Source organism: Diplotaxodon limnothrissa, linkage group LG13 (genome assembly GCF_057381915.1).
Source record: "Diplotaxodon limnothrissa isolate DT_005_m linkage group LG13, D_limnothrissa_male_GT1.1, whole genome shotgun sequence".
NCBI lineage: Eukaryota > Metazoa > Chordata > Actinopteri > Cichliformes > Cichlidae > Diplotaxodon > Diplotaxodon limnothrissa.
In genome coordinates, this window is record NC_140608.1 from 10268134 (window position 1) to 10285082 (window position 16949).

The 16949-nt window shown below is 40.1% G+C and overlaps 2 protein-coding genes across 2 annotated transcripts; one reads left to right on the plus strand and one right to left on the minus strand.

The window, feature by feature from the left end:
- The first annotated feature begins 1205 nt into the window (after positions 1-1205).
- On the plus strand, positions 1206-7094 carry smndc1 (survival motor neuron domain containing 1). The gene is made up of 6 exons (XM_085369168.1): positions 1206-1319; positions 1673-1792; positions 2784-2926; positions 3389-3550; positions 6185-6338; positions 6514-7094. Exons 2-6 carry the CDS (start codon positions 1673-1675, stop codon positions 6649-6651), a joined length of 717 nt encoding a protein of 238 aa, XP_085225294.1. The 5' UTR covers positions 1206-1319; the 3' UTR covers positions 6652-7094.
- Positions 7095-9171: 2077 nt separating this feature from the next.
- Positions 9172-15010, minus strand: LOC146619858 (max-interacting protein 1-like). The gene is made up of 6 exons (XM_085369169.1): positions 14782-15010; positions 13665-13767; positions 13532-13561; positions 12179-12293; positions 9431-9602; positions 9172-9335 (listed from the first exon to the last, which is right to left on the minus strand). Exons 1-6 carry the CDS (start codon positions 15008-15010, stop codon positions 9172-9174), a joined length of 813 nt encoding a protein of 270 aa, XP_085225295.1.
- Positions 15011-16949: the final 1939 nt, after the last annotated feature.

A 16949-nucleotide genomic window follows, 5' to 3' on the forward strand; every position in this document is an offset into this window, starting at 1 on the left:
GTTTTGATGTGTATTTGGGATCATTGTCCTTTTGGAACCCTCAAATTGTGCCCAAGTTTCAACGCTCTAGCTGTTGGTTTGAGGTAAAGTTGTAGAATTTGGAAGTAGTCCCCATTTTTATTATTCCAGTCACAATATACCATTACCACTGGCAGCAAAACTATCCCAGAGCATGATGGTAACACCACCATGCTTGACAGCTGGTACAGTTTTCTTAGGTTTGACCTCATGGCTTGAACTTTGGTGATTCCTGGGTCATTCCTGAACAGTCTAACCAATTTCCTCTCATCTGAGGTGACAATTTGAACCATTTTCCACACCTTGGCAAAGTGGTCATGAGCTGAATAACTTGTACTTAAAATTGTAAAATTGTCTGAATTGATGATCTTGAAATCTGCAGTTATTTACAAATGGCTCCAAGAGACTTTCCCAACTTGCAAAAATCTACAATTCTCCTTCTTAGATCTTTACTGAGTTTCTTGGACTTTACCATTGTTCTGAGTATTGCTCTGTCCAATGAATGCTGTCAAACAAATCCTTTTTATGCTGGCAAACAGAAACTACCAAGTTTTAGTCAATCATGATCACTAATAAAAGGTTAATAGGGCTTGGCCTTGTCAAGTTAAAATATATTGTAGAACAGAGCACCACTTATTAAAGGATTTAAATGAGTTTGCTTGTATTTTTGAATCTGGGTGTATAATCTTGACCCCATTTGGTTTAGAGAAATGCTGTAAGAATGTGAGAAATTCAAACTTGTGCAGCCAATTATTGTTTTTGTTTTTTAAAGTCTTTAGGATCAACAGAATCATTCCACTCTGGAAAAAGGACTGATCAAAGATATCAAAGATTTAAAGCCACAAATTATCGTGACATTCATGCCCATTATGAGCATATATAAACTTTTTACAAAAATGCATTCCTACATAATACATAGTATGTGAGTTGTAGGAAGTTCAGTTTTTCTGTTGTGGACCTGATTCGTATTTGAATTAAACAATCTTTTGATTTATCGTTTTACCCTTGGAGTCTCCAAAATATTTAAGCTTTTATTTTATAATCTTCATCCTATAGGATAAGGGTATGGTTCACTTGTAATATGCAAAGAGACAATATTATTACCACCGTCAGGGGCGCTGGCGACATCAGAGCCCATCTGTTATCGCGAGAGCGTGTTCAATGTGTTTCCGGCTGGTTGTCCGCGACGGAAGTACAGAGAGTGGACTGTTCTTTCTTTTTAAGCAGGCATTTTGAACAAAGATATCAGGTTTAGAGTTGAATGCTTACTATATTTATCGGCAAAGAGTATTGATATTGAGGTAAGATTACACAGTAATCTGTTATTTTTGTCTCTCAACCAGTGTGCCGCTTATAGTTAGCATTAGCCGACGTACGTTAAATTTACGCAATTTTAGGGCCAAGGGAACCCTGCTTGCTAATCGTTTAGCGCCATGTTAGCGCGGATGCTATATGAGACAAAACGTAAATCATGGTCTTTAGTATTTTTGTGACACAGCTTTCACTCGTTACGGGTTTTACACAGCCTACGTTAGAAGTTTGTACATTCGGCATATGCCTAATCCAGGCTAGCACGCGTATTTATTCCGTTTGTCACTGAATTATAGGATTTGTGCTAACGCAAGTAGCCATTTTCCCTGTTTTGTCAACACAGATGTCGGAGGACTTGGTTAAACAGTTGAGCAACTACAAAGCCCAGCTGCAGCAAGTTGAAGTCGCTCTATCTACTGATCCAGACAATGAAGACCTTCTTAAACTCCAAAAAGACTTACAGGTTTGTTTAATTTACTCATAGTAGACAATTGCTTCTTTTAAAGCAAGGTGAGCAAGTGATGTGTTGCTGTTACTTTTAAAGTAACACAACGAAAACATAAATGAATTATTTATAAGTTTTGAATAAATGGAAAAAAAAACACTGTGTAAAAAAAAATAATTTATATAATGTTGTTTCTGACTCAAAATTATTTGCTATCATTCAGGAGAGATGTTTCACAGATTATAGTTCAACAAGTCATTTACAACAGTTTAAATACTTACAATAATACTTACTATATACACACACACACACACACACAAAAACAAAAACACCCAGCACGCCCCTGCGGGCGGTTTATCCTTCAAGCTCGGGTCCTCTACCAGAGGCCTGGGAGCTTGAGGGTCCTGCGCAGTATCTTAGCTGTTCCCAGGACTGCGCTCTTCTGGACAGAGATCTCCGATGTTATTCCCGGGATCTGCTGGAGCCACTCGCCTAGCTTGGGAGTATATATATATATATATACACTCATACTCCCAAGCTAGGCGAGTGGCTCCAGCAGATCCCGGGAATAACATCGGATATATATATATATATAAAAAAATAATTTGACGCTCCCTAGTGTGTGGACTGATGTTGTGTTGTGGAAAAGAACCGATGATCTCCTGATAAGGTTTTATCCTATGTGGAGAATATCCCATTTAACAAATTACACCAATAGCATGCATTCCAACTTGTAGGAAACTGAAATGTTTCAAAAGACAATATTTTGTGTTATTCCTATTTTAATGTTTTAAAGTTCTGTCTGACTGTCTTTACAGTTGAGCTTGATTTCCTTAACTGATTAATGTTTTAAACCTTAATTGTGGGGCGTGCCACAGTGATTTATATTATGATACTTTTGGACTTTCTGTCACTCTCTTTTTATTGTTACAACTGCAGCGACTTGTTACTGTTAACTATATTTTCTGATGGAGAATGAAAATCTGATTTCCTTTTATGTATTTTGCAGGAAGTCATTGATTTGACAAAAGACCTCCTGACCTCACAGCCGGCAGAGACTGTTGCCAAAACAAGTGGCTCGGACACAGTTCCTGTGAAGCATGGCTGGAAAGTGGGAGACAAGTGTCTGGCTATGTGGAGTCAGGACGGACAGTGAGTGTCAGCAGCCTCTTTAAATGAAAACATTATGTGTGTCCACATACTTTTTATAGCGCTGCAATTTAAACCCTCATCTGATTTGTAGTAGCTGTTTTATTATTTACTTTATTATTTTTGTAGATGCATGTTAGTCGCACATGTCAAATACCTACATTTCCAACTGTACTTGTTCAGTGAGTCAAGGAAATGAGATTATTTATACTGATATGGGACAGCATTGTAAAAACAATATTATAAGCAACAATTTTAGATTTAAATCCACACATTTAGCCATGTTCAAGGAAACAAGTGTACAGTTTTTTTTTTATAAATATATATTGTAAAAATGGAAAATGGTGTAAGATGTGTAGTTGTATTTAACAGACAGATTATATGTTAGTTTTAGGCTTTACTTATAAAGTAGAGCTGGCGTATTTGGCTCATACTCACCTGCTTACAGACGGGATTTTTTTGCAGGATTTATGAAGCGGAGATTGAGGAGATAGACCGAGACAACGGCACTGCAGCCGTTACCTTCACTGGATATGGGAATGCTGAAGTGATTCCTCTACAGAACCTCAAGGCAGTAGAGGAAGGAAAGCTTTTGGAGGAGGATGGGAGTATGAAGCCAAAGTCGAGGTATGAACAAACTCTTCTCTAACTCACTCAATGAAACTCTGTGCATATAAAACTGAACTTAAATCAAGGACAGGAATGGGAACAACTGTAATCAACCATACGGACAATTGAGACACAATTAAATGATTTAAAGCTTTAGAACTAACAACACAAGAACTTTGAAGAATTGGTGCTGCATAACTCAAAGTGATTGAAGCCGAACTTAGCTTAGCTCAGTGGTTCCCAAACTTTTTTTTGCTGGGCCCCCCTTTGTTTTACAAGAATAGACAGGGGGAACAAATCGTGGCAGGATGAGCCTGATATTATTTGTATCCCGCTGTAACTTTACTGTATAAAGAGCTAACATCTCCAAAATGTCCAGAGTAGTTAGTCATTACAACAAGTGTTTGTGAACTAAAAATCAAGAATGTGGGATACTGTTTGTCTGTGATTTGAAGAGCCCAGCGCGTGCTCCCGACGCAAGGGAAACCAATTCTGCCGTTGAGACCTACCTTAGCACTTGTGCAGGTGAAACGAAAGGGTAGATATGCTTCACCATATTTTCTAGTCTTTGGCTAAGAATGAAGTTGGTTTGGAAACATATTCAGCGATGCTTCATCTCCTGCTTTGCGTTTCTGTGGGCGCCCCGTACTAGCAGTGTCCAAGCGTTGTTTTGTTTTTTTTCCTTTTCATACCACGCCGGGCCCCACACTTTGGGAAGGTCTGGTTTAGCTAATCTTATTAAAAGAAAATAACAAAATTAAACTTAACTGCATGCTACTTAACACAAAAGGATGTAGCGCCATTAGAAAAAAAGTTTGTTAGGAAAAAACAATATAGAATTTTACTATCAAGCTATGGGTAACTTTTGCATCAACCGTACAGAGCAATGAAAAAGGGCAGCAAACTGCTAACAGTAAATTATAGGAACCTAAAATGATAGCTTAGCAGCCCTAAAGCAGCTGCGGCAATTAGTGTTGACGCTTGACTGGACCGTGGGACTGAAGCGGTCCAGTCAGTTGTTTTTGAAGGCAGGATGAGAAACAAGTGCAAGTACAAATCGGTAGCAGAGGCCTGCGCACACTAATTAGTCTATAAAATGGGTAAAGTGGGACTACATATGCAAATTAGCTTAAGCTAACTCTGGTACAATGCCTGGAATGGCAACATTTTGTTAATATTGTACATGTTACCTTTTCAGATAAAATTAATTATTGATGATGATGATGATGATAATGATAATAATAATAATAATAATGATGATGACGGGGGTGACCGTGGTTCAGGGAATTATCATTCCCTGATAATGACCGTGGTTCAGGGGGTTGGGTCTGGAAGCTCATCTTGTAACCGGAAGGTTGCCGGTTCGATCCCCAACTCTGTCTGTAGCTGGTTGTTGTGTCCTTGGGCAAGACACTTCACCCTACCGCCTACTGGTGTTGGCCAGAGGGGCCGATGACGCGATATAGCAGCCTCACTTCTGTCAGTCTGCCCCAGGGCAGCTGTGGCTACAACTGTGGTTTGCCTCCATCAGTGTGTGAATGTGAGAGTGAATGAATAGTGGAATTGTAAAGCACTTTGAGTGTCTAGAGAAGCGCTATATAAATGCAAACCATTATTATTATTATTATTATTATTATTATTATTATTATTATTATTATAAGAAGACAATAGGAAATTCTACTATTATCCATGAAAAAAAGTTTCTTATTTAACCATCAGTTTAAAACAGTGCATATATCTGTAGCAATTAGCTTTATTAGTAGAAACACATCAATCTCTACTAATAAAGAAGAAAGTAGAAAAATAAGATTGTTTCTATAAACGAGGGCTAAAATTCGAGGGACCGGAACTGGCAAATTTCCAGTATTCTTGTTCTGGAGTCGTCATTAATTGGTCATATGGCTGATTAAGAACTGGTCTGCTTCAATCATACACAACTTGCGCACAGCAGCGCAGACAAATAGTCACTTCTGCAGTCACAGCCATATGCTAACAAAGCTTGGAAGTAAGTTTGCCAAAGACCGCTGTGAAAACCTTTGTAACAACAAACCTAATCAGACAGCTAAATGTGGACACTAAAGAAATTAACAGAGGGAAAGTAGCTCAAAGTATCAAGGACTCAAAGCCAGCCACAAGACAGCAGTCTCAGCAAGAGCAAGGGATTTAAGCTGTTAAAAGGAAAATGGTGGAGATGAATATAAACAAGAAAAGGGACAGTGTCCTGCTACCAGGCAAATTTATAGGCACATTGTAAAATGATGCAAGTATCTGAAAGTCTTTTGCTGAATAGATCTGCTGCACCTGCTTTTGGCTGGTAAGGTAAAATCTGTCAGATTCAGTTGGGTGTACAGCAACACACAGTTAATTCTTTTTGTACCGCTTTCCAGTAACAGAGCACTTTATTTTCAATAAAGTGAGAAAACAACCCTTAATTTACAGCAGTTAAAGGAAAATTCTCCCCATCTAATAAGCTCTTTATTATGAAATATGTTTTGTGTTGGAGAAAATTTTATTTTTTCTGTGTAAATGCTGTCAGTTACAATTCTGAGAAAGAAAATTAGAATCGGGGGAATCCGTATTGACACTCTCTCTCTCTCTCTCTCTCTCTCTCTCTCTCTCTCTCTCTCTCTCTCTCTCTCTCTCTCTCTCTAGGAAAGAGCAGATAGCAGAGCAGAGGGAGTATAAAAAGAAGAAAGCTCAGAAGAAGGTACAGAGGATGAAGGAGCTGGAGCAAGAACGAGAGGAGCAAAAGTCAAAGTGGCAGCAGTTCAACAACAAAGCCTACTCAAAGAACAAGAAAGGCCAGGTAAGTTATTTTTAAGGCTAGTGTTAGAAAACCAAGATATCGGCTTGAAACTAGTGACATGTGTCCATAGGTTACTGTTAAGTTCTTTGTAATGCATAATTAATACAAATTTTCCAGTACTACATTGTTGCAACAGCTACTAATGTTGATTTCCATGTGCTTTTGTTTATTCTAGGTGAAGAGGAGCATATTTGCATCTCCAGAAAGCGTCAACGGCAAGGTGGGAGTGGGAACGTGTGGTATTGCAGACAAGCCTATGACCCAGTACCATGACACGTCCAAATACAATGTCAGACATCTAATGCCACAATGACCTGATATGACCTGTACATAATAGTCCACTGTATACTAGCTGTATCAGTGCTTTCCATTGTGTTTATACATGATTTAAGTTTCTCGAGTAAAGTAAGCTTTGAAAGTAAGTGCTTGCACACCAATGTTTTGAAATATTGTTGTAGTTTCATATATATATATTATTATTATTATTGTTAGGCACAACAAATACAATCCATATGAGGGACTTGCCCTCCATTGGAGCAAGGTCATCTATTATGTAAGAAAAGGAAATGGTGTTTTAGAAAAGCCATAGAGTTTGCGGTTTGTCCACTGAGGCCAAATACCATCTGTTTTATTTATAAACATGCGCCTGTAGATGTGGTTTTTGCATTTGAGGCTGGATTTTAAACATTAACGTGTTCTAGGAAAGTCTGAATTAATAATGGTGTTGATTTTGAGTTGGCTGAATTTAAGTTTTCCCTCATGTACATATAACAGTGAAATAAACATTGTTTTCAGTTTTTAAAGATTTGATCCTTTACATCATTTCACCATCTCAGCAGTGTATTTTAGTCGTGGCCCCGTCAGGTCCTGTAGGTGGTGGCAAAGCGATGTCGTCAACATCAGGTTGCAGCTGTGAATACAACCGATTTTCTCATTTGAGTAACATGATTTTTTTTAATTTTTTTCTCTTTTCTCATGTTAGATGCTCAACATTGGCAAACTGGCTACACCACAGACCTGACTTGCATGTGAAACTTGCTCTGTTCTAATACAACTCTTATGACTTTATTGAACGTTAAAAGTAGGGATTAAAATAGACAGGATTGGGGTTTTTCTGTGTAGAGGTTTATTAAGATTTCAAGGGTAGTTATCAGGAACTGTAACAAAGCAGGGGACCAGCAGCACATGTTTTGCAAAAAAGTCACCTTGGATGGCTGATTAAGCACAAGAAAAACATTCTGGGGGTGTGCTTCAACGTACTTCCTTAACAAAAGTCATTTTCATAGTGCATTTTATAGTTTCCCAAACATGTTGGGGGTTACAGGTGCAAGAGTCATATACCCACTTTAAGACACAATTTGGTGGTGATCTACTTAGAAACTGGATCAGAAGAATGCAGATAAATGGTCTCATTTGGTTTCATGGATTTGAATAGCTCAGCAGTGCAATTCTTTGCGTCAAATACACATCAAATTATCAAGTCTCCAGATTTCAAGGATTTTAGCTTTTTCTGCTACGATACAAACAAAAAAGTTAAACAATGAAGTACAAACCAAAATCTGTGGTGTTTATGTGGTTCATGCTACACACATGGTTGTAAGACTCAATCCAAAGCACATTACAACATGATTAGAAAGGCTACATTCAAATACACATGCACCATAGCGTTTCGAGTCCATTACAATCATTTCACTGTTGATTATGAATAGCTGGTACTACCGCTGGAGCAAGTGGAAAACTATAATTTGGAGTTGGACGGACAGAATAATGTGCTAAACCCAGCCAACACTGAAGATCTATTAAAACTAGAGGCATTATTGCTTGAGCTTTGTGCTTGGACAAGTGCGGGATAGCTTATTACTGTCTAAAAAAAATTTAATTCACGCACAGTGTGAAAGCATTTCGAGTAATGCATTAAACTAGCACTGCTTCAGTGGGGATTTTACATCATGTAAGTTTGGTAAACATTTAGAAACAGAAAATAAAAGAATTTAACAGCAAGGGTTTTTTTTCCCCATTCAAGCATGACCAAGACCTAGCTACAGTACAATTAAATATACCAAAAATAAATATTATATGCAAAATAAATTAGAATAACAAGGGTGGACTGCACCACCTCTCTGTATCTGACTGTATGTCACTTAAGAAGAGGGACGCCACATGGATCGATGATGTTGGTGGGTCCTAAAGCAGAGGTTATAGAAGTATGATAAACATTTTGGAATGCAGACATTTTAGCCCTTTCCTCTGACTTGGACACTGACAAGAAGTGCTATCTGGATACATTATCCAAAGAAAAAGGGCCATGTTTTTTTTGTTTTTACAAGGCAATGGAGCGAACGTTCCCAATGGTGAGTTTCTAGCTGGCATTTGGGATTTTTTGTCTGTTTTGCTGGTTTCTGAGGATCAACTTCACTAAAGGTACAGTTTAGCCTTTAGTGTTTGACACAGGTGCATTCATGGGTCCTCTAAAGGATCACTATCAAGTGCAGGTATGGCGGCTTCAAGCTGGTAATGGGTAAAGGGACATTCGGGTGATTGATTAAGTCATCTTTTAAAGTAAGGAAACCGTATATTGCTGGAGATTTGTGGTTGTGTAAATTGGAGCCGCTTGGTTTTTGGAAGGAGACTGTTTTAGACTTTCAGACTTGAGCTGAACTTAAGGCTGGTTCTTGGGTGGAGATGTTTCATTTGTCAGGTAAAGATAGGATAGGGGCTGGTTCTTCTGATGACAGATTAGCTAAACGGTAAGGGAGACTGGAGCTGTAGGCTGGTACTTTGACAGGTAAAAGCCATAAAAGACTGCAGCTTAATGAAAGTATAGGCTGGTGCTTTAAGCAGAAAAGGCCAGTTTCAGGCTGCAAGTGGAGTAGCCCTCATCACTGGCGGAGCTCTGCCGGCTGCTATGGTCATCCAGGTCGCTTGCACCACTGGTGCTTACACTGTCCATTTCTCCATGGGAGAACTCAGTGCTTTCCACATCAACTTCAATTTCCTCTGCTCAAACACACACAGACACATAAAAAAAGCCAATGAATACAAATCAGTCTCTGCATTTGAAATGAAATGAAGCCTTTAGTGCAAGTACTAACCTCTGTCAGACTCTGAGCGATCAGAGTCCATGCGGGAACCCAGGCTGTCCGTACGAACGCGCTCCCACTCTCCGTGGGTCTGCAGCAGAGCTAGCTGCCTCTGCAGGTGCCTTTGCTCCCTCTCTAAGGTCTCCAGCTGGTGCTGACTCCTCCGGTCTATCTCTTCAAGTTTCTAAAAAGTGGCACAAGTAAGAATTAAAAGCACTGCATTATGCAGAAACCTAACAACAATGTCAGGCGATCTGTGAGGTTCTTAACCATCCCAGTCAGTGTTTTCAAAAAGCATTTTCAAAGATATCGTTATCACTACACCTCTGTAAATGTTCCTCATGTTTAACATAATATGGAAAGCATGGCAGAATTCTCATGTATGCAGCGAGTTGATAATGTGGTAATATGTACATATATATGGCTGCTGTAAAATGCGATATTTCCAATAAATTATTTAACACAGTGACAGCAAGTTGCTGGATGGGATCTAAGGGAATAGATGGTGCCTGTGTGTGGTGGATAAAAGTGAAATATGGCTGGATGGAGAAGGAAGAGAATTCATTTTATGAGCTTCGCTATACAAATGAATCTAAAGGTCACCCCGTCCTGCTTTGGACAAGAGCGTTTTGCTTTTGGCCCTCTTAGTTTTAATTTATGCATTTAACCTTCGCCAACTTGGACTCCAGTCCAGTTTAGGTCCACTTATGATTTCCAGTAGTTTTTGTTGGATGTGTGTACTTTAAGTTGTTTACTGCAATTGTAGCTGTTAAGCTAAGAAATAACCAAAGTCCTGAAATTCAATTATGAACCTCTGTAATTATACGGATATAAGATCACATAATCCCGGTCATTACGCCCAGTTGTCCCATGAATCAAAGCTCATGTATGGAACTATAGCAGCACAGTCTGGATAATTTGCACACAAACCAGCAGTTGAACAAGATTTGCTGCTTATGTGTACATTGAAACTAATGTAATTTCTCCACAGCTGCACATTTATAGTTCCAAGTGGCAGAATGTGTAAAATGAACAGTGATTTTGGGGGAAAGTAATTCATTGAAAAAGGACTGCTTTTCCTATTGGCAAAAGCTGTGTATTACATTTCATGTAATGTCCCCTATTATATTGTTAAGATAATAAGCATTTGGGACATATTAGCTTGAAATATAAATAAAGATTTATTTGGCTGTGACACCTGCTTCATTTTACATAAATATGACAAAAATGTATTTGTGGTATTATATTATGAAGGGTAAGACTTTTGACCTGCTAGTTCTGAGTAACGTTTAAATAGACTTGTGTGTTTGTATAATTGAATTTGGTATAATGGAGCCTCCACATAAGTGACAGTAGTGCTAGCCTTTCTCTCTGCAGCTCAACAGAGCTTATTATTGGCTGCACCTGCTCCACCTTTTATTGTACTGCACAACCCCTGGTTCCAAAAATACAAAGCAGCAGCATTCAAAAGCCTCATTTCCTGGATGTGAAACAGGCAAGTCCAAAGTCAACAGCTGACATCTTAGGTACTTTACTCACTAACCCCGACTGTGATAAACTCTCAGAGTCTGTTGCCAAGCCAGGATTGCTTTCATATTGTAGCCTTTAGTCATTCTTTAGCTGTTGCTCACAGCTGGAAACTGTACAGACGGGGCAAAAAAACAGCACCAATCTTTCCACCAAAGTTTGATCTGAGTTTGCTTGCTGTACTCAGGGGAGCCATTGCATTGAATGTTTGAAATCTTTAAGTCTCTTTTAGTTCAGTCAGTCAACTAGTTTTAATAGCAGGATAGCTGCAGTGCTCCTAAGTCCAAGGTTAAGTGTCCCATTCTGATGTTATCCTGCAGTGTTAAAGACACAAGTTCTAATCAAAGACTTACCAAGGCTCAAAACCTTGCAAAAGTGAGCCCTGCAAACATCCCCAGGGAGATTTTTTTCAAAGGGGAAGAAAAACTCAAACAACCACACAGCAGCTGCCTTAAGGTCCAATCATCTCGGGGTTCTGGGAAAAGTGACTCTGCTTGAAAAATCCCTACTTTACATGTAAACCATAAGCGCGCAAGCATTTAGCGTTGCTTTATTGCCAGTTTATGATAAATGTTGTGTTTATCTAGTCGTATCTTCTCCTTTCCTAGTGTTTGAACTGAGTCAGTTACAATTAAAATCAAACCTTTTCATCCTGCAGCGGCTGCTGGAAATAACACAGCTCTCTCCCCCTGTTTGAGCCAATATACAAAGCAATTTGCTGTAAACAGAATGCCGGCACTGCTGTTGACAGCAACAGGCCTTTTCTTTTTCTTTTATTATTCTTTTTTTTTACTGATAATTACCCATGACTGAATTTAGTTGCTTTGGTTTCAGGGTCCTGCTCTTAGTCACACTTTGCCTGTATCCAGGCCTTTGAATCTCACCACTTTGCAGAAACACAGCAGACAGTTCTGTTTGATTTCAGGCCAGTTCATGCTGGCTCGCCGTCACACCGCTATGGCTTGCTGGGACACATTATGTTATTAGTATCACCTGTGTTTTTCGTGCTACGACAAGTCAAAGCCCCTGCTGTGAATAAGGCCTTTTTCGGCATGTTGACTAAACGGTTATCTTGTTGCTGCTGCTTTCCCAAAACGATATTAACCAAACTATTAACACGTCGGCAGTCAGGCAGAAAAAGCTCGATGTCAGTATGGTTGCATTACTACTTTTGAGAGGAAATCAGCTCTTAGTCCCATTACAGCGCCACACTCCTCCCTTAGACTACCACACCTTGATATGTGCTTTGGCCTTGTTGAGCAGTCCCAGAGTGGTATGCCGACTGCAGTCTGGTCCCAGAGGAATGAGGGACTTCAACCTCTCCAAGCACAGACGAAGATGTGCTCGCCTGTAAATGACATAGAGCAATCTGCATTATTCAACATAATACATGAACAGAAAACTGACTGATGAATTTGCACAGTAATCTATTCATTTGCACTGATCCTCATCCGGTCAGATTATTACCTCCTCATCCAATTTGATTTGTATCTTATTAGAAAAAGCAAAAACTACTTGATTGTTCCTCATCAATTCTATTCAGGATGATGAGTGATGTAAGTGTTAATGGATCCTGGCACTTTATCTGTTTATCCCTTTTGCTCATAAGCTATGCCATCTGACTCCCTTACAATTAAATATGGATCTGTCTGGTCCCAGATTTAAAAACTGCCGAGGTCAGCCTGATATTCTATTTCTGATCCACCAAAGCCTCTGAGCCTGTGGTCTGAATGAATGCAGAAACTGGCAAAGGACACTCACTATCCTTTCAAAAAAATGGTGTAAAATGTAGGTCAAGTCATGATGTCATCTCTTTTCTTCTGCATTGGCCAACATTTTGTAATAGAAAACAGTCCTTTATGAGCCTTCTTGAAGATGCTCTCTTCCTCTTTTCATTTATCATTTAAAGTGAGAATATGTCACACATGGCTGGGCATTTAATTTTAGGATAAATGTGTCCTGACATTTGTTTCAGAGCAGAGGCTGCCTCATCCTGGAGCTACAGACGCAAGCTGCAGTTAGACCTGCAGCTGAGAATCTCTCACGAAGGAGCCCTGTTGTCTGGAAACAGACGGTTCCCATTTGCTGACTGGGGAAATGTCTGCACGTCCTCTAGGAACAGTGCTGCTTACATCTCCCTTATATTTGCCTCGCAAAACGCACTCTCCTATCACACACAACTCATGAAATATCAGAGTTGTTGATAAAAAGGTCTTTTTTTATAATCCCATGATGATACCATGCTGACTTATAGAACTCTGGTGCGAGTCATGTTGAAAATGCATGGCCAACATATTTAGCATATGACTTAGATATGCAAACAGTTTGAAGCTCCATTTCGAAACAACCGACTGTTGAGATAAACTGCCACAGACGATTAACAACTATGGGCGTGTTGTTGGGTTTTTTTCCATCCTTCATCCTCACAGTCAACTTGTTATGCATAGGTAGCAACGAAGGAAGTATGACTCGCAATATTTCATTGTCTTTATTTTACCCTCTTTAGTGCAGTCTTCACCTGTCTGCATTATGTGTTTATAACCTAAACATGCATATAAGTGACCTCCTCTGTGATTTTTCACTCACCTGTTCTTTTCCAGTTCATTGTGTGCCGACCTGTTGAAAATAGGTATATAAATATATAACCAGAACGGTCACATGGCTTAAATATGCAAAATACAGCATATGCATATAAATATATTTCCAGACTTTAACCTACCTATTGTGAATATTGTCCAGTTTCCTGTTCTTTAATTTGCGTTGTTTCTGTTGAAGTGAAATCTGGGTTGCGGGGTATGTTGAAGCATACCCGTGCTCACATTCTGGTGATAGAAGAAAAAAGATAAAGAGGATTAAATATGCTACAAGGAAGAAGATGGTTGGATTTGAGCAATGGCAACACATCCTTGGAATGACTAAAATTCGGTGCAATGCACAAGCACACCTTAAAAAATGTCCATGCATATATACATATAGTTTCATTTAGAGCAAGTCAATTTAAACTTATCAAGAACAGTCCAGACTGAAGAGCAAACGCTTGGAAACAGCTCTCAAGCGAGAAGAATTTAACAAATCACACAAGAACTACTGTTCCCAGAAACCTCGCCAGACAAAATCCTGCACGCGATTGGTCAACTGCAGTGACACTCGCGTTGGAAACATGGATCCTGACCAATGAGAACTTTGCAATTTGTTCCATGTGGAAACCATGTGAACAACACATACAAGGAAGCAGATGCTGGCCGAGCAAACCCGCAGTTGGATTTCGAATTAGGAATTTTCATTGGAAATTAAAAAACCCACATTGCAGTCTAGATCAGAGAGGGCGTAAATGCGAGATTTCCGAGTGGATATGATATTTTAGGAGCGCAATCTTAAAATTAGCTGTGAGGGAATGATAGAAAAAAAGAAGTATAAACTGGATGTCTCGTGTCATAAACGTCTACATGTATGAACGTAAATGCGCACACATGCATGGCTGTGCTAGTTCATATAATGAATACACTGAACCGTGCGTTATGAGCCGGGCTGCGTCTCCCACGGTCTGCAAAAACACCGGTTTTAATGGGAGCGGATCGCTGCAAGGCTATTGTTGCGAGGCTGTCTCCGCTATGCGATTGTTTCCCGACTTCCAAATTTCGGTGATTTCTGGAGTTCTTCGAGTGGTCATATTACGCAGGATAAGAGTGAGGCCGATTGAGACGGCACGGTTTCCCAGTAGCAGGTAAAACATGACGGGCTGCTGTCGGGCTGCGCGTCTTTTGTCGCCTTCGCCTCTATTGTTGTCTGCTCGGCGCATTACGTGTTAATATCCCCTGCAGCCCGTGTTTACTTACTTCCGTTGTTCTTCTCAATGTTTTCAATGTAATTGGCTGCATCGAGCAGCACTTGCACGTTCTTCATAAAAGTGCCGATTTGGTCCATTGCGGAACATTTGGAGTATATAACGTCGCTGAAAGAATAGTCGGACATCTCTCCGAAATCCTGCTGGTCCATGGACGCATCAGACTCCGACATGACCTCTTCGGGTTTCAGCTCGCTGTGATGTCTCATGTACTTTACCATTTTTTCTGTTCTTTCTTTGTTTCTTTTTTTTTTAACTTTAGGCTTTTGGGGGGGCTTTGACAAATACGCAGCGCTGAAATTGCTCTCCTTGTTCCGTCTGTGCGCTGAGCGGATGACTGAAATGAACTAGGCTGGATGGAATTGCAGTCCTTAGCCTCAGCCACTTGCCCTACTTGGTGGATAATCCCTCCCACTAACGCATGCACATTGCATTCATTGTCAACCGTGCCATAATAAATCCTCATTATCAATACTGCAAGAGAGTAACAAATAGCACACTTGTGTCCAGTGACATTCTGCAATAATGACTGCTTTCATTTGTAATAAAGCTGCATTATTTTAGCTGCCATAAACTGGATAATTATGACGAATGCTCCTTTTCCCATGTGCATTCAGTTATCTCTAAATATGTATGTGAACAGAGTTTAAAAGTGAAAAAGCATTAAGATCAAACGGCAGATCTAATCAATAGTTCAACCTGGATACCGGGGACAACTGCCAGGGTTGGTCTTGGTTATAAATATGTAATCACTTGGGGCTTTTGTGTTGTTAAAGGGCCCCACATGGTCCTGCTTCAATGCTGGAACCGCACTCTATTCCCACATGCTTTTAAATGTGCTCTGTAATTAACATCTTTACACATTTGTACACTGGGATAGCAGTTTAGAGAGCTACTTGTGTCGCTTTCATGTTGCACCGCGTTGTCATCCCATCCTCACAAAAAACAGATACCTGTGCGACATTTGAAAGCCGATTGAATGCAGTACAACTCAGGTGTTTGATGTGATAATTTTAGGTGATTCGTTTACTTCCTGCTGGATTGGAAAATTGAGTTTTGTCAGGGGAGTGCAGGTGGGGAGGGGGATTCTTGGCGTAAATCAAATGAACTCATATTAGTTCAGGTGCAGTTTGTTTGCCATTATTTGCATTTAATAATCTCATTGTTTGCCCCCCTCAGCCCCTCTGTGTGTCTTTTCCTGGTTCCAAAGCAGTCTAAACTCACATCGAGATTAAAAGGAAAGTTGCAAACAAGTGAAAGGATTTTTAGGAACAGGCACAGCCAATCCTTGTGTAGAAATGTCTTTACTTTACTAAACTTTAAAGTTATCTGCCATTTTCAAAAATTAACCTTGAAATTGAACCTTTTTCGAGCTTGATGCTCCACTTCTGTTGTCCCTTTTGAGAGATTAAGAAGTCATTTTGCCCCACACTGGGAGGAATGGAAGAGAACAGAGGGGGGAAAGGGACTGCCTTTACAAGGCCAGCCATGCGTGCAGGGCTGTGTTGTGCCTCTGAGACAATGGGTGCAGATGGCTGGCCCGCTGCAGATGTGGTCTGGCCTGTAACGGACGCCTGTGAGAGAGTACACCATCCCATAGAGGCTTTAATAAGCCTGGCGAGGCCTCTCACATAGACACTGAAACAGTGACGCACACTTCAGGGACACATATTCTTGCAAATACAGGTCTGTTTTGACTCATAGGCACTGCATATTTCTCTCCTAATATGCAATAAGGCTTTTGTTACTGGAGCATGTTTAGCATATAAAACAACAACGCCAGTGTGCACTCAGACATCATCTACTGCTACGCACATGCTCAAAAGGACACACAAATAGAGTGAGACATGGACAGAGAGTTCAGTGGGGGATGGAAACTGACAGCATTTTACCAGGAAAAGACTCATCTGTGCTGTGAAGCTTGTGTGCAGACTGATTCTGCGTGCTGCACACTGATAGCGACTGTGGAAAGCTGACCCGCTGTAGGTTGGTGTAGAATGTGACCCCAACTGGAGTAATCTGAAAAGCCTGAGGATTACACCAGTGGCTCAGTTGTCACAGAGGAGGCAAAGTCACACAGTGCTGGAGTGTGTATAGGCTTGCTTTTATGAAAAAGAACATGACAAAAATCCCACATAAGGGAGAATAATCCATTCTGGG

Excerpts from the sequence above, each read along its gene's own strand:
- smndc1 (XM_085369168.1), top strand. The coding sequence starts at position 1,673 with ATGTCGGAGGACTTGGTTAAACAGTTGAGCAACTACAAAGCCCAGCTG. Across the intron at positions 1,793-2,783 it reads AACTCCAAAAAGACTTACAG|GAAGTCATTGATTTGACAAA; the intron begins GTTTGTTTAATT and ends TGTATTTTGCAG. Across the intron at positions 6,339-6,513 it reads CAAAGAACAAGAAAGGCCAG|GTGAAGAGGAGCATATTTGC; the intron begins GTAAGTTATTTT and ends TGTTTATTCTAG.
- LOC146619858 (XM_085369169.1), bottom strand. The coding sequence starts at position 15,010 with ATGGTAAAGTACATGAGACATCACAGCGAGCTGAAACCCGAAGAGGTC. Across the intron at positions 13,768-14,781 it reads CATTGAGAAGAACAACGGAA|AATGTGAGCACGGGTATGCT; the intron begins GTAAGTAAACAC and ends TTCTATCACCAG. Across the intron at positions 12,294-13,531 it reads AATGAACTGGAAAAGAACAG|GCGAGCACATCTTCGTCTGT; the intron begins GTGAGTGAAAAA and ends TGTCATTTACAG.